Source organism: Pan troglodytes, chromosome 21, assembly GCF_028858775.2.
Source record: "Pan troglodytes isolate AG18354 chromosome 21, NHGRI_mPanTro3-v2.0_pri, whole genome shotgun sequence".
Classification (NCBI taxonomy): Eukaryota; Metazoa; Chordata; class Mammalia; order Primates; family Hominidae; genus Pan; species Pan troglodytes.
In genome coordinates, this window is record NC_072419.2 from 9,527,684 (window position 1) to 9,548,630 (window position 20,947).

Consider the following 20,947-nt stretch of genomic DNA (forward strand, 5'->3'; position numbering starts at 1 on the left):
TTCTAGTTGTCCCCAAAAGGTGAAGGATCCAGTTTAAAATCACACATTGCATTTAGTTGTCATGTGTGTCTTTGACTTGATCGCCTTGACACTTTTGAAGATTACAGGCTCATTATTTTGAGGAAGTCATTAACATGGACCTGATGTTTCTTCATCTTTAGATTCAGATTATGCATTTTATCAGAATTGCCATATAAATTGTGCTGTGTTCTTATTTTATCCATCCAGGTACTACATAATTTCCATGTGTCCCATTTTTCTTGATGTTAACCTTGGTCACTTGATTAAGATTGTGTCTGCCAGTTTTCTCTACCATACATTTAACTATTTTTTCCTTTATAATCAGTATTTTATGAGGAGGAGGAGGAGGTACTTTGAGACAATGTAAGTATCCCATTCCTCATCAAACTTTCACCTTCTAGTTTTAGCACCCATTGAAATTTTTTTGCTGGATTATTGGTATGATGGCTGCCAAATGATGATTTTCTAATTTCATCATCCCTTCTACATCCATTCATTGACATTTCATTGAAAGGAAAAACTGTTCTCTTCCCGTTTATTTAATTTATATCAATGTGGACTTACGGATTCATATTTTATTCAATAAGTTATCTATTAGTGTACTTTGGTACTTTGATGCTGAGTTTGTCCCAGATTTGGTCAGTGGAAACCCTGTCAAGCTGGCTTCTGTATCCTTTTGACATTGTCCTATCATTCTTTGATCACTTTCCTCTTTCTGGGACCAGATATGATCAAAGCCCTTCTTATACTTTTCCTGCCCTACCTCTGGAATCATTTCACCAAGGTACCCTGGTTCCCTTTATTGAAGAATGTATTTAGAGGTTAGGTCTGGACAGTAGATGTCATTGTTCCACTGAGGTGTCACTGCTCCTAGACTTTCTCAGCGGACAGAGCTAGAGCATATATGCATGTATATACATACACAAACATACATCCACACACATAGACTCATTTTTTTATTTCTTGCTCTGTGTGTGTGTGTGTGTGTGTGTGTGTGTACTGTGAGTTCACACTGGTACCTAGTACCTCAACACCTCAGAGTTCATTTTATTTGTCTTCCTTTTTGTATTTGTAACTCCCTTCTCTGACAGAGAAACTGGGCCCCAGTTTTTCTTAATATATTAATATTTACTTAATTGATCAATCCCCTTGAATGTGCCCAGTCTTTCCTTTCCTTATCAGATCATGTGCATGCTAACCTTGCTCAGCCCCACCTAATGGTTTTTAGACTGAATTATTTGGAGACGAAAAAAGTACAGTTGATGCTCATTAGTCACAGATTTTTTTTATTTGCAAATTCACCTACTTGCTAAAATTTATGTGTAACCCCAAAATCTGTACTCGTAGCACTTTTATGGTCATTCATGAACACGTACAGAAGGGCAAAACATTTGAGTCGCTATTGGGTAATGTGTATTCCAAGGTGAGACCAAGCAAGGCAGTCTACTGCCTTCTTCTGAGTCCTCATACTATAAATAGTTGTCCCTTTTGCAGTTTACTTAGCGCCACATATTTTGCATTTTGACTTATTTTACTTAGCATGTGTTTTCAAGTTCCATCCATGTTTATAGCATGTATCAGTACTTCATTCTTCTTTTTTTTTTTTTTTTAAAGAGTTGGGGGTCTCACTGTGTTGCAGGCTGGAATACAGTGGCTATTCACATAGGCCATCATAGCATGCTGTAGCCTCAGACTTTCACTGGGCTCAAGTAATCCTCCCACCTCAGCCTCCCAAGTAGCTGAGATTAGAGGTGTGGGCCACTGTACCAGGTTCCTTCCTTTCTAAGGCTGAATAATAGTTCATTGTATGTATAATACCACATTTTGGTTATCTATTCATCCAATAATGGGCATTTAGGTTATTTCCACCATTTGGCTATCTTTTGAAAATCTTTTCATGTGCTTGTTAGCCATTAGTATATATTCTTTGGAGAAATGTCTCTTAAATTCTTTGCCTATTTTTTAAATTGGGGGGAGGTTGTCTTTTTTTGTTAGTGAATTGTAAGAGTTCTTTATCTATTCTGATAACTAGACCCTTATCAGATACATGATATCTGATTAACACATAGTTTCTTGCATCCCATAGGTTGTCTTTCAAAATTTTGACGAATTCCAATTTGTCAGTTTTGTTGCTTATGATTTTTAGTGTCATATCTAAGAATCCATTTTCAAATTCAGTGTCATGAAGATTTACCTATGTTTTCTTCTAAGAATTTTATAGTTTTAGACCAAGCGCGGTGGCTCATGCCTGTAATCCTAGCACTTTGAGAGGCTGAGACAGGCGGATTGCCTGAGCTCAGGATTTCAAGATCAGCCTCGGCAAGATGGTGCCCATCTCTACTCAAATACAAAAAATTAGCCTATGGCGTGTGCCTGTTCAGCTACTCGGGAAGTTGAGGCAGGAAAATTACTTGAACCATGGAGGCAGAGGTTGCAGTGAGCTGAGATTGCATCACTGCACTCCAGCCTGGGCCACAGAGTGAAACTATGTTTCAAAAAAAATAATAATAATAATTTTATAGTTGTAGCTTTTTAAGTTTTTAATCCACTTTGATTTTTTTGTTTTGTTTTGTTTTTTGAGACAGGGTCTTGCTCTGTGCTGCAGGCTGGAGTGCAGTAGAGCAGTCTTGGCTCACTGCAGCCTTGACCTCCTGGGCTCAAGCTATCCTCCCACCTCAGCCTCCCAAGTAGTTGGGATCACAGGCTTGTGCCACCATGCCTGGCTAATTTTTGTATTTTTTCTAGAGACGGGGTTTCACTATTATTGCCTAGGCTGGTCTTAAACTCCTGGGCTCAAGTAATCCATGCCCACCTTGGCCTCCCAAAGTGCTGGGATTACAGGCGTGAGCCACCACTTTCAGTCCCAAGTTAATTTTTATATATGGTATGAGGTAAGGATTCATTCTTTTGCATGTGAATATCCAGTTGTCCCAGTGCCATTTGTTGAAGAGCCTGTTCTTTCCCCATTGAATGTTGTCTTAGCACTCTTCCCAAAAATTAGTTGACCATAGGGCATGGTGGCTCATGCTTATAATCCAAGAGCTTTGGAAGGCCCAGATGAAAAGATTACTTGAGGCCAGTATTTCATCACCAGCCAGCCATGGTGGTGTGTGCTTCTGGGAGGGTGAGGCAGAAAGATGGCTTGAGCTCGGGTGTTGAAGGCTGCAGTGAGCTCTGATTGTGCCACTGCACTCCAGCCTGGGTGACAGAGTGAGACACTGTCTCTAAAAAATAGAATAATAAAAATCAGTTGACTATAGACTTGTGGATTTATTTCTGAACTCATTTAAAACTATTCCATTGATCTATATATCACTCCTTATACCATTACCACACAGCTTTGGTTACCGGTGCTTTGCAATAAGTTTTGAAATCAGGAAGTATGAGTTCTCCAACTTTGTTCCTCCTTTTCAAGATTGTTTTGGCCATTCGGAGTCCCTTGCAATTCCATATAAATTTTAGGATCAGTTTTTTTATTTCTTTTTTTTTTTTTTTTTTTTTTTTTGAGACAGAGTCTCGCTCTATTGCCCAGGCTGGAGTGCAGTGGCGTGGTCTTGGCTCACTGCAACCTCCATCTCCCAGGTTCAAGCAATTCTCCTGCCTCAGCCTCCCGAGTAGCTGGGATTACAGGCACACACCATCACGCCCAACTAAATTTTGTATTTTTAGTAGAGGTGGGGTTTCAGCATGTTGGCCAGGCTGGTCTCGAACTCCTGACCCCCAAGTGATCCGCTGGCCTCGGCCTCCCAAAGTGCTGGGATTACAGACATGAAAGCTTTTTTATTTCTGAAAAAAAAAAAAAAAAGACGTAAGATGTCTTTCCATTTATTTAGGGTCTCCTTGTTCTTGGAGGTAGATTTTCTCTGATCTATTTTCATTGAGACCTTGGGCCTTAAGAGAGCCACGATTTCATGAGAGATTATTTCTCTGGAGCCCTTCCTACCCTTCTCCTATTTCCTGTCTCCTTTCCTCCCTTGTTATTCAAAAGTCTTAACAAATGCTCCTGGGCCCAATACAGAGGTCAGCTCACACTTCCAGCCTTAGCTTTGGTTCAGTTTTTGCTTTCTTGCCACTGGTAGTTTTCCCTCCTCTCTTAAGAACTTAGCTAAGCTTTTCAAAGGATGTTTGCATTTATCCAACATTTCTAGATTTTGGTAGCTGGAGAGTTTTAATAATTTTCTAGATTGCTGTTTTACTAGATTAGAAAAAGATAGAGCTGGGTGTAGTGGCACATGCCTGTAATCCCAGCTACTCCGGAGGCTGAAGTGGGAGGATTGCTTGAGCCTGGGAGTTTAGACCAACCTGGGCAACATAGTGAGACCTATCTCAAAAAAAAAAGTAAGACTTTAGGGCTCAGTGTAATCCCAGCACTTTGGGAGACCGAGGCGGGTGGATCTCGAGGTCAGGAGTTCAAGACAAGCCTGGCCAAGATTGTGAAACCCCGTTTCTACTAAAAATACAAAAATTAACTGGGCAGAGTGGCAGGCGCCTGTAATCCCAGCTACTCTGGAGGCTGAAGAAGAGAATCACTTGAACCCGGGTGGCAGAGGTTGCAGTGAGCCGAGATTGCACCACTGCACTCCAGCCTGGGCGATAGAGTGAGACTCTGTCTCAAAAAAAAAAAAAAAGACAGTGTTTTTTAAAGATGGAGTTTAGTATACAGAAATATTGGGTGTCAGGCAAAGTATTAATTACTTTGTACGTATTCTCTTTTCCTTCTTTTTTTTAAAATGAGACAGGGTGACCAGGCTAAACTCTGACTGTTGGGCTCAAGTGATCCTGCCTTAGCCTCTGGAGTAGCTGGGCATTACAGGCACATGCCACTGTGCCCGGCTACATACTCACTTATAAAACTCTATTTTTAAATGACAGCTCCTCTTTACAAAATAGATCAGGAGAGCGATTTTCCTGTCTGCTTCCTGAGGAAGCAAAAAGGCAGAAACATGGTGAGCAGCAAGACCAGTGGTTGCCGTAGTAAGCATGGGACTTCCTATGAATGGCTCTGTTAACAGTAGGGGATGGTAATGTTCTTTGATTTGTGGACTCTGTTTGATTTGTGGACAAGGTTTTATTTCCCGTCTTTGGGGTAGGAGGGTCTGCCATATCCACAAATTGGCTCTTCCCATTTGTTTTATTCATTTAGTTAGACCATGATTGGAAAGCCTCACTGGCTGTGCACATTGCACCATACTTAGGAATATATGACGGTTATACATTTCAAACAGGGCTTTAAAACCTTCCATTCAGCTCCTTTTGGATAAAGCTCTTTTCCTCATGTGGTTGTTGACATACATTAATTATAGGCTTTGTTTAGCTAGTGGGTAAGAGCAGATTTTGGAGTCATGTACACCTGGGTTTGAGTTTCAGTCTTGCCATGTACCAGTTGTTTGTGGACAAGTTATTTATTAATAACTACTCTGTACCATAGTTTCTTCATTGGTAGTATCTTCAAAATGAAGTATCTATTTCCTGTGCTGTTTTGAAGGTAACCTTAAATAATGTACATTGTACAATTTGATACAGTGTCTGACACGTAGTAAATACTTTAATATATAATACCTGTTTTTATTCTGATCCTTGTTGAGCTGCTGCTTTTTGATGTGTTGATTATCTATAATTGGTAATCATCCATTTTACTGACATCTTCCAAGATTTGACCAAGTTGATTGTCTCAAATTTCCAAGCAGAAAAGGTACCCAGAAAACAGAAATTAAGCAGTTAATAAAGAATCGAATAGCAATGATCATTACGACTTGTGCTTAATAAGAAATGTGGGCCATGTCTGCCTGAGCCTTTATTTAATGCATTTTAAAATTTGCTGGGTTTTTTCCTCCCTTTAAACCTTACTATCAAGTTCAGTAATAAGTTAAACTAAAAAGAAACGGATGTCTTAGAATAAAGAAAGATTCAAATTAATAGGATATATAATGGCCTTTCATGGTGGTGGAATTTCTGTGTGTTTTGAACTAAGGGAAAGACTTAAAGGAAGATTGCCTACAGTGTACTGGACACTTTGCTAGGCTCTGTGGATATTATCAAGACACAGTCCTTACCCTCAAGGATCTTTTTATTTTTCTTTTAGAGACGGGATCTTGCCCTGCCACCCAGGCTGGAGTGCAGTAGCAAAATCATAGTTCACTGCAACCTCCACTCACTCTCAAGGATCTTACTCTCAGCTGGGGGAGGCCATAAACAGTTAAAGTAGCTTGCAACAGAGTTAATGATTGACTCTAGGGCTAAGGGAAAGAAAGTAATTGGGACAACTAGGATTTCTAGCTTGGCAAGGGGGTAGACCTGGATTGGCAAACTACAACCCAATGCCAGTTTTTGCATAGCCCACAAACTACGAATGTTTCTTACATCTTTGAGTGGTTGGAAAAATATCAAAAGAAGAATACTATTTTGTAACATGTGGAAATTATATAAAATTAACATTTACATGTTCATAAATAAGGTTTTATTAGAATATAGCTATGCTGAAACTACATATCTATGACTGCTTTTTTGTCACAACAGCAGAGATGAGTAATTGTGACAAAGGCTGTTTGGCCTGCAGAGCCAAACATTTACTGTGTGGCTCTTTACAGAAAAAGTTTGCTAACTCAATGAGTAGGTGGTAATTTTTATCCATTGAAACAAGCAATTAAGGAAGAACAGATACAGGAGAAGATAACATTTCTGTGAGTGTTGATTATTTGAATCAGAGGTGCTTGTGAATATGCAGGTCTAGAAGGCAAGGGAATTTATAGGTTTGGAGTTTGGAAAGAGCTTGAGGCTGGAAATGGATGTGGGAGGAAAGGAGGAGATCAAGAAGACTGGATGGAGGAGTGCAATTTTTAGCCCTGTCTGCACATTGGAATCACCTGTAGTACTTAAAACCAAACAAAACCAGACAGACATTTCCAGGAACCCAACCCTAATTCCCTCTTTCCCAAGATTATGATGCACCTGAGCTGGACTTGGGCACCAGAATTTTTTGAAAGCTCCCCCAGCAACTCTAATGTGCAGCCACTGGTACAGAGTGAGAAGATTGGAAGATGGGACACCAGGAACACCAACATTTAAGGGATAGTTCTAGGTGCTTCTGCTGAGGAGAGGAAATTCTGAGGGAGTGATGATGGGAATTTTAGGGTGGTCAGATCCTGTAATTTGAGATCATCATTGACTGATGAATCAAGAGCAGTTTCTGTAGAGGCCAGGTGAGGGTGTATGTCAGAGGCCCCTGGTTTGAGGTGGGAGAGTATGAACTATTGAGAATATTGACCAGGAGGAAAGGGGGGAAAGTGATGGCTGGGATGGGGAGGCATTGGGAATGTAGTTTGTTCTAGAGAGGTTTTTTTAAGATGTTAAAGCCTTGAGGCTATTTATGTGCTGAGGGAGTGAGTACTCAGAAAGAAAGCCTGGAATGGCAGTATCAGATGCCCCCATTCAGTTTTCATGATGGAGTGAAGGGCTAGATTTTGAATAGTTCTTGGAATAATCTTAATATTGTAACCTTTTTGGAACTGTTTGCTTAATGTGCTTTCTTCATTTAGGGGCATTACATTGTACCTGGAAAGAGAAATGGACCCAGGCATTGAGAAGCAAGGCCAACAACTGTGCTTTGCTTACCCGGTTACTGTCGTTCTGTCTGGGACATTGGTCTCATCTCTGAAAGCAGGAGGGCAAACTGAATGGGCTCTGTAGTCTCTTCTAAAAGTTTTTAGTTTAAACTATTAATAGTACAACTTTGATTTAACAAATGAGGAAGCTGAGCTTATGAGATGTCTGTGAAGCCCATTGTCTGATCTTTTATTTCCTTAGTACCTGGGAATGCGCTTTTTTTTTTTTTTTTTGAAGAACACCAACAGTTGTTCACCCTTCCTTGAATTTGGGTACTACTGTATATACAGAGTATACCAATTTAGCCTGCCATTAGAACATGTCTTCACGAGCAAAATCTAGTATAAAGTCTTACTTTAATATTTTCTTTATTATGTATAAATAATAGATGGTTGTTATGGAATACTTGGATAGTACAGAAGTTTAGAATTTTTAACATTTTGGTTTATTTATTGGGACTCTTTTTACCCCCCAGTGATTCTTGTTTCTCCAACAATGTGAATGCGCACTCCATTCAGTGTGAACGTGAATGTTAATTTATGTGCCAGCTGGATTCTACAGGAAGCAGACACAGATGGGGTTGGAGGGGCAAAGGGCTTATTAGAGGAGTAATGCCTGTGAAGAAAAGGGGAACGGAACATGTTTGGGTATAGGGAGCCATCAGACTGCAGTGCACACCTGACGAAGTCTCTGCCCACCCAGATTGCCTGATAGAGGAATACCACAAGAGGTAGAAATGGCTAGGCTCTTGTGCTACCACTTTGCACAGTCATTGACTAGAGATAGATCTTTGATCAATGTAGAGGTTTTCAGCCTTGGCATTGTTGACATTTGGGACTGGATACTTTGTTATAGGGGGTTGTCCTGTGATTTGTAAGATGCTTAGCAGCATCCTAGGCCTCTATCCCCTAGATGCCAGTAGCCCAGCCTCCCTGCTATTAGTTGTGACAGTCAAAACTATCTTTAGACACTGCCATATGTTCCCTAGGGAAGGGCCTAATGGTATATAAACAACCCTGTGGTGGCATAGTCCAAGTTTTGGGACAGGGAGGAGTGTTCCATACTACCCTTACTGGAAAGACCTATGAGCTATTCAGAAATCTGAACTATTTAAGATGGAGCTTTGTTCTGTGGCTCCTGGAATTTTAAGCACACCTCTGTGAAACATCTTGTTAGGATATACTCCACTCTCCAAAACAATCCATAATGTTTAAATAGGGCTGTTTTATTGATTGATTGATTGATTGATTGATTGATTGAGATGGAGTCTCACTCTGTTGCCCAGGCTGGAGTACACTGTCACGATCTCGGCTCACTGCAACCTCCCCCTCCTGGGTTCAAGCGATTCTCCTGCCTCAGCCTCCCAAGTAACTGGGATTACAGACACCCACCACCGTGCCTGGCTAATTTTTGTATTTTTGGTAGAGACGGGGTTTCACCATGTTGGCCAGGCTGGTCTCGAACTCCTGACTTCTCAGGTGATCCGCCTGCCTCGGCCTCCCAAAGTGCTGGGATTATAGGCATGAGCCACCGCACCTGGCCTTATTTTTCTTTTTGAGATGGAGTCTGACTTTGTCGCCTGAGCTGGAGTGCAGTGGCGCGATCTGGGCTCACTGCAGCCTCCGCCTCCCGGGTTCAAGCAATTCTGCCTCAGCCTCCTGAACAGCTGAGATTAGAGATGCGTGCCACCATGCCCAGCTAATTTTTGTATTTTTAGTAGATGCAGGATTTCAGCATGTTGGCTAGGCTGGTCTCAAACTCCTGACCTCAAGTGATCCACCCACCTCGGCCTCCCAAAGTGCTGGGATTACAGGCGTGAGCCACCGCTCCTGGCTATTTTCTTTTGAGACTGGGTCTCATTCTGTTCCCAGGCTGGAGTGCAGTGGCACAATCCCAGCTCACTGGAAACTCCACCTTCTGGGCTCAAGCAGTCCTCCCACCTCAGCCTGCTAAGTAGCTGGGATTATAGGCATGTGCCACCCTGCCTGGCTACTTTTTGTGGAGATGGGATTTTGCATGTTGCCTAGGCTGGGCTTGAATTCCTAAGCTAGAACAATCTGCTCAGGGATGTTGTATATTTCTAAAGGTATTTTTCCTTTTGTTGCAGGTGACACAACTAAAAAAAAAGCAAAGGTATTTATGGAATTCCACTGAGTGGTAATGGATGATGCAGTTCAAATAACTAAGGTAAGAGAAATAAAACCAGAACTGTGAGGAGGCTTTTGCCAGTCAAGTAGTGTCCATAAATAAAGCTAACATCACATTCTTTCCTGCTTCATTTCGTTTCTAAGCTGTAAGAGTAGCTTATTTTTTTATGATTATAAACATTGTAATTATCCTTTAAGATACTTCTTAACCTGATTATGAATCAGAATCACTTAAAGAGCTTTTTTTTTTAAAAAAAAAAAAAAAAGACCAAAGTCAGGCTGGGCATGGTGGATCACGCCTGTAATCCCAGCACTTTGGGAGGCCGAGGCGGGCAGGTCACTTGAGGTCAGGAGTTCAAGACCAGCCTGGCCAACATGGTGAAACCCCATCTCTACCAAAAATACAAAAATTAGCCAGATGTGGTGGCATGTGCCTGTAATCCCAGCTACTCGGGAGGCTGAAGCAGGAGGATCCCTTGAACCCAGGAGACAGAGGTTGCAGTGAGCCGAGATCGCACACTGCATTCCATTCTGGGCACCAAAGAATGAAACTCCGTCTCAAAAACATAAAAATAAAAATATAAAGACCAAAGTTAATGCCCTGCCAGCATTGAATTAAAGCTTCTTGAGTAGATCACAGATGATCTCCAAGTTTTTTAAGTGGGAATGTAAACCACTCTATAGTTTTAGAAAACTCTTTGGCAATATCTGCAAAACATACACGTATCTAATAACCCAGGAATTTCAATTCTAGGTGTCCACCTTTGAGAAATGAAAAATATATGTCTACACAAAAGTGCACATACAAATGTTCACTGCAGCTTTATGTATTATAGCCAGAAAAACTGTAACCCAATCAGGTGTCCAAAAACAGGAGAATAGTTAAATAAATTGTGATATATGGTCGGGTGTGGTGGCTTACACCTGTAATCTAAGCACTTCGGAGGTTAAGGCGGGCATATCAGTTGACCAGCCTGGTCAACATGGTGAAACCCCATCTCTACTAAAATTACAAAAATGAGCTGAGTGTGGTGGCTCACACCTGTAATCCCAGCTACTCAGGAGGCTAAGACAGGAGAATGGCTTGAAGCCAGGAGGCAGAAGTTGCAGTGAGGTGAGATCACGCCCCTGCACTCCATCCAATCTGGGCAACAGGGCGAGACTATGTATCAACAACAAAAAAAAATTGACATACACTATTGATAACATGGAATTTTTTTCAGTAATAGAAAGGAACAAACTACCAGTAGACATGACAACATGGATGAATCTCGTAGATAAAAGGTTGAGTGAAAGAAACCAGATGGACAAGAAAAAGTAGATGTAGCAGAATTACCGAGTAAAACTAAACTACAATGATAAAGGTCATATCCCTACTTCCTCTGACAGGAGGTGGGAGGTTGTGACTGGAAAGAGGTATGAGAGAGCCTCTGCAGCACCGAAAAGGTGTTTTGTTTTGTTTTTTGAGACTGAGTCTTGCTATGTCACCAGGCTGGAGTGCAGTGGTGCGATCTCAGCTCACTGCAACCTCCGCTTCCTGGGTTCAAGCAATTCTCCTGCCTCAGCTTCCCAAGTAGCTGGGATTACAGACACGCGCCACCACGCCCGGCTAATTTTTGTATTTTTAATAGAGACGGAGTTTCACCATGTTGGCCAGGATGGTCTCGATTGCCCAACCTCATGATCCGCCTGCCTCTGCCTCCCAAAGTGCTGGGATTACAGGCATGAGCCACCGCGCCCGGCCTGAAAAGGTTTTACATCTTAATGTGTTCATATACATACTTTTCTCATGGTAAAAAAATATAAGATTAAATTTATCATTTTAACTACTTTTAAAGTATACAATTCATTGGCATTAAGTACATTCCTGTTGTGCAGCCATCACCACCATCCATCTCCAAAACTTTTTCATCTCCCCAAACTGAAACTCCATATCCATTAAACACTAACTCCCCATTTCCTCCTCCCCCAGCTGCTGGCAACCGTTCTACCTTCTGTCTCTATGAATTTGACTATAATAGTTACCTCGTATAAGTGGAATCATATTTGTCATTTGACATCTGGTTTGTTTCACATAGGTTTATTTCACAAAGGTATCTTGTTTATTTCACATAGGATGACCTTGTTTCAAGTCATCCATGTTGTAGCATATATCAGAATTTACATTTTATGGTTGAATAATATTCTGTTATATGTTTATACCACTTTATGTGTATCCATTCATTCACTGATGGACACCTGGGCTGCTTCCACCTTTTGGCTGTTGTGACTAATGGTGCTATGAACATGGGTGTAGGCTGAGTGTGGTGGCTCACGCCTGTAATCCCAGCACTTTGGGAGGCCGAGGCAGGCGGATCACTTGAGGTCAGGAGTTCAAGACCAGCTTGGACAACATGGCAAAACCCCATTTCTACCAAAAATGCAAAAATTAGCCAGGCATGGTGCTGCATGCCTGTAATTCCCAGCTACTCGGGAGGCTGAGGCAGGAGAATCGCTTGAACCTAGGAGGTAGAGGTTGCAGTGAGCCCAGATGGTGCTACTGCACTCCAGCCTGGGTGACAGAGTGAGGCTGTCTCAATTGAAAAAACAAAAACAAAAACAAAAAAAACACATGGATGTACAAACATCTGTTCGAGTCCCTGCTTTTAGTTCTTTTGAGTATATTCTTAGAAGTAAAATTACTGGATCATATGGTAACTCCATGTTTCATTTTTTGAGGAATCACCATGCTGTTTTTCACAGTACTGCATCATTTTATATTCCCACCAGCAATGCACAAGGGCTTCAATTTCTTTACATTCTGCTTTTTGGTGACCTCCATAATTCTAAGTTATATGTATATGCTGTTTCTTCTTAATTCTTTTATTAATAAAAAAGACAACATAATTCTTTGCCTCTCCAGTGTGAAAAAATGGGAATTTACCTTACACTATCCCCCCATTTAATATTTGTATTATTTCCTGTTCTGCTGCTGTTTATTAGTTTCCTCAGACTTCTGTAACAAAACTCCACAAACTGGGTGGCTTAAACAATAGAAATTTATTGTCTCAGAGTTTTGGAGGCTAGAAGTCTTGCGGGCTGTGAGGGAGAATCTGTTCTATGATTTTCTTCTAGCTTCTGGTAGCCTCAGGCATCCCTTACATTGTAGATGGCATTCTCTCTGTATCTTCAGATTGTCTTCCCTCTATGCATATCTGTCTCTTGTGTCCAAATTTCCTTTTTCAAAATAAGTGCGCTAGTCATTGGATTAGGGACCACCCTAATGAGCTCATCTCAACTTGATCATATGCAAAAATCCTCTTTCTAAATAAGTTCACATTCACAGGAACTGAGTAGGGGGTTACAATTTTAACATCTTTTAGGGGACACAATTCAGTCTGGGTGACAGAGCAAATCTCTGTCTCAAAAACAAAACAAAACAAACCCATAAAGTGATTACATTTCTAACTTTCAGAAGTACTCTTCAACCTCCTTTTTTTAGGTTAATTTTCAGCACTCTTTCCTTCTTTCTTCCTTTCCTTTTTCCTTTTCCTTTTTTTTTTTCTACTTTTTATTTTTTTGAGACAGAGTCTTGGTCTGTCGCTCAGGCTGGAGTACAGTGGTGTGATCTTGGCTCACTGCAACCTCTGCCTCCCAGGCTGAAGTGATTTTCCTGCCTCAGCCTCCCAAGTAGCTGGGATTACAGGCACCCACCACCACGCCCGGCTAATTTTTGTATTTTTAGTAGAGCCAGGTTTTCACCTTGTTGGCCAAGCTGGTCTCAAACTTCTGGCCTCAAGTGATCCACCTGCCTTGGCCTCCAAAGTGCTGGGATTACAGGCATATGCCACCACGCCTGGCTAATTTTTGTATTTTTAGTAGAGACAGGGTTTCACCTTGTTGGCCAAGCTGGTCTCAAACTTCTGGCCTCAAGTGATCCGCCTGCCTCGGCCTCCCAAAGTGCTGGGATTACAGGCATATGCCACCACGCCTGGCTAATTTTTGTATTTTTAGTAGAGACAGGGTTTCACCTGTTGGATCTCCTGACCTCATGATCGCCCTCCTCAGCCTCCCAAAGTGCTGGGATTACAGTCGTGAGTGCCGCGCCCACTTAATATTTATGTTATTATAGCTAAGTAAATATTGTTCACTGTCAGGCCAGGCAGCATTTTCTGGGTTTTTATTTCTTTCTCTGTAGGTTCAATGTCATAGACCCTGGGCTATTCAAATGAGAAAATGAAGAAAAAGTGAATTCTCTCTCTGAAACTATCAGTTGCTTCCAATCATGTCTTTATATTTTATATTTGAACCGTAACTTTCTCATAAAATTTTCTCCCTGGAGTTTCTAATTTTCTTGTCTATTTGCCTGTTATTATAGTTTCACTTTTCCCCAAGATCTCAATCATACACTCCAGCCTGTCAAGGCTAGTGCAGACCATACCCTGTGGCCCAAATTTAGGCTAGTAATACACTCCCATCCAAGACCAGTGGGCACTGTTTTTTAGGCTGTCTACACAGTCATATTGGTATTTTCCTTACTGGTTTTTCTTTGAGGGGGGTGCAGGGGAGGTTGGGTCCACTGATCTTGGATATCAGTCTTTCTTTGTATTTGTTTTTTAAATCTTACTAGAGGCTAGGGGGCATGGTGGCTCATGCCTGTAACCCCAGCACTTTGGGAGGCTGAGGCAGGTGGATCACTTGAGGCCGGGAGTTCAAGACCAGCCTGGCCAACACGGCAAAACCCTGTCTCTACTAAAAATACAAAAATTAGCCAGGCGTGGTGGTGGGTGCCTGTAATCCTAGCTAGTCGGGAGGCTGAGGCAGGAGAATTGCTTGAACCCGGGTGGTGGAGGTTGCAGTGAGCCAAGATCATACCATTGCACTCCAGCCTAGGTGACAGAGTGAGACTCCGTCTCAATCAATCAATCAATCAGTCAATCAATCTGTCTTACCAGAGTTCATTCTCAAGTCACTTACTGAGAGAAAAGGTACCTGGCAGATAAATTTTGACTCTTTCTGGTATCCGTTTTTTTTTGTTGTTGTTGTTTGTTTGTTTTGGAGACGGAGTCTCGCTCTGTTGCCCAGGCTGGAGTGCAGTGGCACGATCTTGGCTCACTGCAAGCTTCGCCTCCCAGGTTCATGCCATTCTCCTGCCTCAGCCTCCTGAGTAGCTGGGACTATAGGCGCCTGTCACCACGCCTGGCTAATTTTTTGTATTTTTAGTAGAGATGGAGTTTCACTGTGTTAGCTGATCTGCCCTCCTTGGCCTCCCAAAGTGCTGGGATTACAGGCGTGAGCCACCGTACCCAGCCTCTGGTGTCTGTTTTTAAGACCCTCATGTTGGAGTGATGGTTTGGTTGACTGTAGAATTCTAGGTTGCCTATTATTTTTCCTCAAAACTTTGAAGTCATTGCTCCATTTCTTCTGACATCCCTTGTTGTTCATGAGAAATAGAAAGTTTCATATAGGAAATTAATTTTTCTTCTTTTCTGGAAGCTTTTATGTTCTATATAGTCTGGAATTCCATAGAGGTGTACTTGGTGGGCCCCTTAATAGATCTGCAGACTCATAGCTCTCCATTTTTTGGTTCTTTTCTGTCAGCAGCTTTCTGATATTGAGCTTCCTGGGTTGTTCATATAATGTTCTTATCTATTCTGTCCTTTTTAAAAACTCTTTGCTTTTGGTTGTTTTCCTGGAGATTGTCATAACTTTATCTCCTAATCTTTTTTTCTCTCTTTTTTTTTTTTTTTTTTTTTTGAGACAGGGTCTCACCCTGTGGCCCAGACTGGAGTTCAGTGGTGCCATCACAGCTCACTGCAGCCTCGAGCTCCCAGGTTCAAGCAATCCTCCCACCTCAGCTTTCCAAGTAGCTGGAACTATAGGCATGCGCTACTACACCCAGCTAATTTTTTTTATTTTTAGTAGTGACAGGGTCTCACTATGTTGCCCTGGCTGGTCTCAAACTCCTGAGCTCAAGTGATCCTTCTGCCTCTGGGGACTACAGGAGTATGCCACCACGCCTGGCTCATTTTTGTATTTTTTAGTAGAGACAGGGTTTCACCATGTTGCCAGGCTGGTCTTGAACTCCTAGGCTCAAGCGATCCACCTGCCTCAGCCTCCCAAAGTGCTGGGATTACAGGTGTGAGCCACCACACCTGGCCTGCTGTTTTTTCTTTTACTGTTTCTTAAACTAGTCTTCTCCCCGCTTTCTTTTCCTATATGAACGTTAATAGTTGACCACAGCATTGGCCCTGTAATACTCTTTTGTTCTTTGTATTTCTTCAGTTTTATTTAGCCTCTGTTGTGTGTTCACACATTCCTTTTTATTTGCTTGATGTGTGTCCCATCCCTTCTTTTGAACACTGTGTGGTCATTAATGAGAGTGTGGTAGGATTTTATGTGCTGATATTTAAGAAAATGACCATAAAATGTTCTTGGAGATGGTCTTTAAAGACCGGGCATGGTAGCTCATGTTTGTAATCTTAGTACTTTGGGTGGCTGAGGCAGGAGGATTGCTTGAGCTCAGGAGTTCGAGACCAGCCTGGGAAACATGGGGAGATCCCATCTCTACAAAAAATGTACAAATTACCCAGGCGTGGTAGTACATGCCCGTGGTCCCAGCTATTCCAGAGCCTGAAGTGGGAGGATTGCTTGAGCCCAGGAGCTCGAGGCTGCAGTAAACCATGTTTGCAGCACTGCACTCCAGCCTGAGTAACAGAACAAGACCCTGTCTCAAAGAAAGGAAAAAAAAATTTTAAGTAGTTGATTAAAAGAGGTCTTTAGGGTGGGTTCTAATTTGATGTGACTGGTGTCCTTGTAAGAAAAGGAAATTTGTACACGCAGACATCAGAAACAAATACACAGAGGAATGACCAGGTGAGGATACAGTAAGATGGTGGCCATCTGCAAGCCAAGGAAAGAGGTCTCATAGGAAACCAAACTTGCTGACACTTTCATCTTGGACTTCTAGCCTGTAGAGCTGTGAGAAAATAAATTTCTGTTGTTGAACCCACCGAGTCTGTGATGCTTTTATGGCAGCCCTACCAAATGAATATAGACATTTAAGAAGGCTTGGTGCATTGCAGCATTTGGTAAATTATGCATTTCGTTGTATTGTGCATGTAGTGCCATTACTGAGAAGAGCAGGATGGATGGGAAGCATCGAGACAAAGTAAAATACGAGCTGGCCACTAACATGTGGTATGATTTTGTGGTAGGTGAAAAAAGGATTCCAGAAGTAGAGTGCTTATGAAAGAAAAGCTCAGTAGTGTAAGAATTTTACACCAGTTTGACTTTAATAGAGAGTGAGTTCAACAGTGAAAGATGAGGTTGCAAATGTAGTTTGGGGACCCATATTAATTTCCTGGTGCTGCCCAAACAAAGTACCATAAACTCGGTGGCTAAAGACAGCAGAAATATATTGTCTGGCAGTTCTGGAGGCCCAAAGTCAAGGTGTTGGCAGTGTTGGTTCCTTCTTGGGGGGAATCTGTCCCATGCATCTCTCCTTAGCTTCCAAGAGCCCCCTGTGTTATTTGGATTGTAAATGATCACTCAAATCCTCTTTCTTCAATTGGCATTTTCCCTGTCTGTTTTCACATGATTATCTTTTTATAAGGACACCAGTCATACTGGATTAGGGGCCCACAGTACTCCAGAATGACCTCATCTTTATTTAACTAATTACATCTTCGACGACCCTATTTCCAAATAAGGTCACATCCTATGGTACTGGGGATTAGGACTTCATATCTTTTTTGGGGAGGCATAGTTCAACCCATAACAGGGGCCAAACTGTGAAGCATTTCCTATATATCAATCCAGATTTTTCAAATCTATTGTTTATTCAGTGGGAAACCATTGAAAACTTTGAGCAGGATGAATCTAACACTTTAGGAAGACTCCTCGGGGATGGGGTTGGAGAGATGTTAGCTGCACTGGAAGTCAGTAGACCAGAGTCTGGACCACTGGGAGTCTGGACCAGATCAATGTTATGGAAAACCAGGATTCTGGGGCTCCCACTCAAGATATCCCAAACCCAAATCTTCAGACTGGAGACCCAGGACTGTTTTTTAAAAGCTCCCTCTCTCTCCCTGTGAGTCAGATGATTTAGCCTAGCTTGGATGTAACACTGGGTGTGAGGTGATAGAGGCATGAAATGGGTTGGTGGTTATGCAAGTAGAAAGACCAGAGAGAACCTGGGAAAAGAGACACTTCGAAAAAGTAGTATGTAAACTGGCACCGGAGAGTCTGAGACAGTGGTGGAATCCTTAACAGAAATAAAGATGTCTAGAGAATAAATTGGGTTTAAAGGGAAGGTAATTAATTTGGTTTACAGTGTAAGGTGATAGACAGTCAGCAGGCACTTGGAGAATGGTGATGTATGTTCAGAAGTGAGATAATGGAGGTGATAATCAAAACCCTTTGTTTTGATTTGAGCCTTTGTGTGGGAGAAAGGATATGGCGAGAAGAACAGAAGATCAGGAAGCCAATACTGTAGACCCTCATTCCCTAGCCCCTGAAACAAATGGATTTGACTTCTCTGTCATGACACCTGGAACAAATGTGGCATTGCTTACTTACTTCCTTTGCCATGAACTCAGTGAAGGCAGGGACGGGTCTTGGCTTTGTGTGTGTGTGTGTGTGTGTGTGTGTGTGTGTGTGTGTGTAAGAGACTGGGTCTCATTCTGTTACCCAGGCATGAGTGCCATGGCATAATCATAGCTCACTGCAGCCTCAAACGAACCTCCTCCCTCAGGCCTCCTGAGTTGCTGGGACTACAGGCATGCACCAATGGCCGTGGCTTTTTAAAGGCCATCATCTAGCACAGTGCCTGGCTTTTCAATGGAAGTCTGTTGAATGACTGACTGACTGACCGACTTGGAAAATGAACACATCAACTTGAGAATAAGAACTTTAACTTTTTTCTTCCTTGCATCCCCTAACATTTAATCCAATGCCTGGTCCTTAATAGGACCCAAATAAAATTTTGATGTGTGAATGGTAGAAGAAAAGCTAAAATTGAGTAGTCATTGTGTCAAAGAGAACCAGGAAACAGAGAAGCTTTTGAGAAATAAGTTGACCATAACATGTCAAATGCAAGTCAAGGAGAATGAAAACTGAGGGCAGGAATTAGATTTAATCAGGAGGTTATTTGTAGATTTGAGAACGAAGGATTTAAGAACATAATGAGGTTGTTAAGGGAGAATGAAGGAATTAAGATCATAAGGAGGTTGTTAAGTAGAGGTGGAAAGTGAGGAAGTGAAAGCCAAGTACATCTTACACAAGTGTAGTAGTAATGAGGAAAAGAGAAGCTCATAGAGTTAAAGCTCTAAAAATCTGTTTAGAACATCCATGTCTATTTGTAAACAAAGGGGTATGAGGGCTAGGGATGGAAAAATGGAAAGTACCAGAAGGAAATGCATAATTTTAGGGGAAAGATCTCAAATGGGATCAAGAACATGGGCAGTAGCCTTAAAAAGGATGAGGGAATCTCTTCCTCTAGTCTAAAAAGGGAGAATAGAGGCTCTATAGAGGAGAGAGAGGTCATGTCCTCTTGTCAGCCATCTGCTCAGAGGGAGCTTGGGCTACTGTGCTAGAAACTGACATAGGAAACTGACAAAGGAAGGATATGTTTTCTGCACAGCACTGAGGAGTGTGATACTCCTAAGCAGTAGTTGGCAGCCTGAGATAAGAATGGTGGAACCAGATGGTAAGTATAATCCAGGAATCAGGATGGCACTTTCTGTAGATTGGGGAGTTGTAGGCTGGGGGTGTACTTTTATTCACTCTTCTCTGATTCAGAGGTTTTATAATTTTCACTAACATCATTAAAAACAATATTGGATGCCTACTACCTGTTGGTTTTTATTTTAATCTTGGGGAAAAAAACTAAAAGCTACTATCCTGAGGTTTCTGGTTTTATTGGGGAGATAGATCATATACGTAAAAAGCAAGTTTAGCAAATGGCACATGGCATTATAGACTAAGTCCCAAATCAGTAGATTACATAAATGTCAGAGAGATTACAATTATAGCAGTACACTTTGAGGTTCTTTTCCCCTTAGCTTATGAACATTTAAATTTTGTCACTTTTATAAATACATGCCTATTTGAGAGGTAAGAAAAGTACCATGTTGCTTTAATTTGCTTTTCTTTGTTAGCAAAGATGAATTTTTTCAGTTGTTTATCATTATTTTACTTTTTATGAATTGCCTATTCATAGCTTTTATCCATCTTTCCATGGTTGTGTTTGTACTTACTAATTTGTAAATACCTCATTTAATAAGGTTATTTAACCTTTTGCCTGTAACATTTTGCAAATGTTTTTTCTAGTTTGCTTTTTGGGGTTTTTTCTTTTTGTTGGTTGGTTTTTTTTTTTTTTTTTTTGAGACACATCATCACTCTGTTACCCAGGCTGGAATGCAGTGGTGCCATCTCTGCTCACTGCAACCTCCGCCTCCTGGGGTCAAATGATTCTTGTGTCTCAGCCTCCCAAGTAGCTGGGATTACAGGCACACGCCACCACGCCCAGCTAATTTTTATAATTTTTGTAGAGATGGGGTTTCACCATGTTGGCTCGGGTGGTCTCAAAACTCCTGACCTCAAGTGATTTGCCTCCCTCAGCCTCCCAAAGTGCTCGGATTACAGACGCAGCCACCGTGGCCAGCCTTTTCTAGTTTTTTAAATTTAAACATTTTCTTTCAGGTTTCTTATTTTGATTTATTTTCAGTTTATGATGTTTTGTTGACACATAAGAGTTTAAATATCTTATGTATTAGAAACTATTAAATATTTCTTTTTAATATTTAGGAAGGCTACCTCAGCCTGAGTACAGACAAATATTTTCAAATGTTTTCTTCAAACTGTTTTATAGTTTATTGGTACTTATTTACATTCCATTGTATTATTGTTACTTATATACTTAAAACTTTAAACCATTTTGGAATATTGCATGAAATAGAGACCTAATTTTTGCTGAGTAGTTCAGCAGTTTCTAGTACTGTTTACTAAATAATCTATTAAAATTTTCTGCGGATTCCTAAATGATTTTGTCCAGGCTGGAGTACAGTGGCACAATCATGGCTCACTGCGGCATCTACCTCCCCAGGCTCAGGTGATTGTCCCACCTCAGCCTCTCAAGTAGCTGGGACTACAGAAGTGCCACTACACCCAGCTAATTTTTGCATTTTTTTGTAGAG

The 20,947-nt window shown here is 41.4% G+C and overlaps 1 protein-coding gene across 11 annotated transcripts in view; it reads left to right on the forward strand.

The window, feature by feature from the left end:
- The window catches only part of PTPRA (protein tyrosine phosphatase receptor type A), a 162,622-nt gene that overhangs the window by 39,729 nt on the left and 101,946 nt on the right, over positions 1 to 20,947 (forward strand). For 9 of the 11 annotated variants that reach the window (XR_010154307.1, XR_010154305.1, XR_010154306.1 and 6 more), the window contains one exon: positions 9,731 to 9,810. The exons of the other annotated variants lie outside the window; for them this stretch is intronic. Coding sequence is in view for 3 of the 9 variants with exons in the window: in XM_009436716.5 (XP_009434991.1) it covers positions 9,784 to 9,810 (27 nt within the window). In the remaining 6 variants the exon portion in view is untranslated. The remainder of the gene's footprint in view (positions 1 to 9,730; positions 9,811 to 20,947) is intronic. 11 annotated transcript variants of the gene reach the window in all.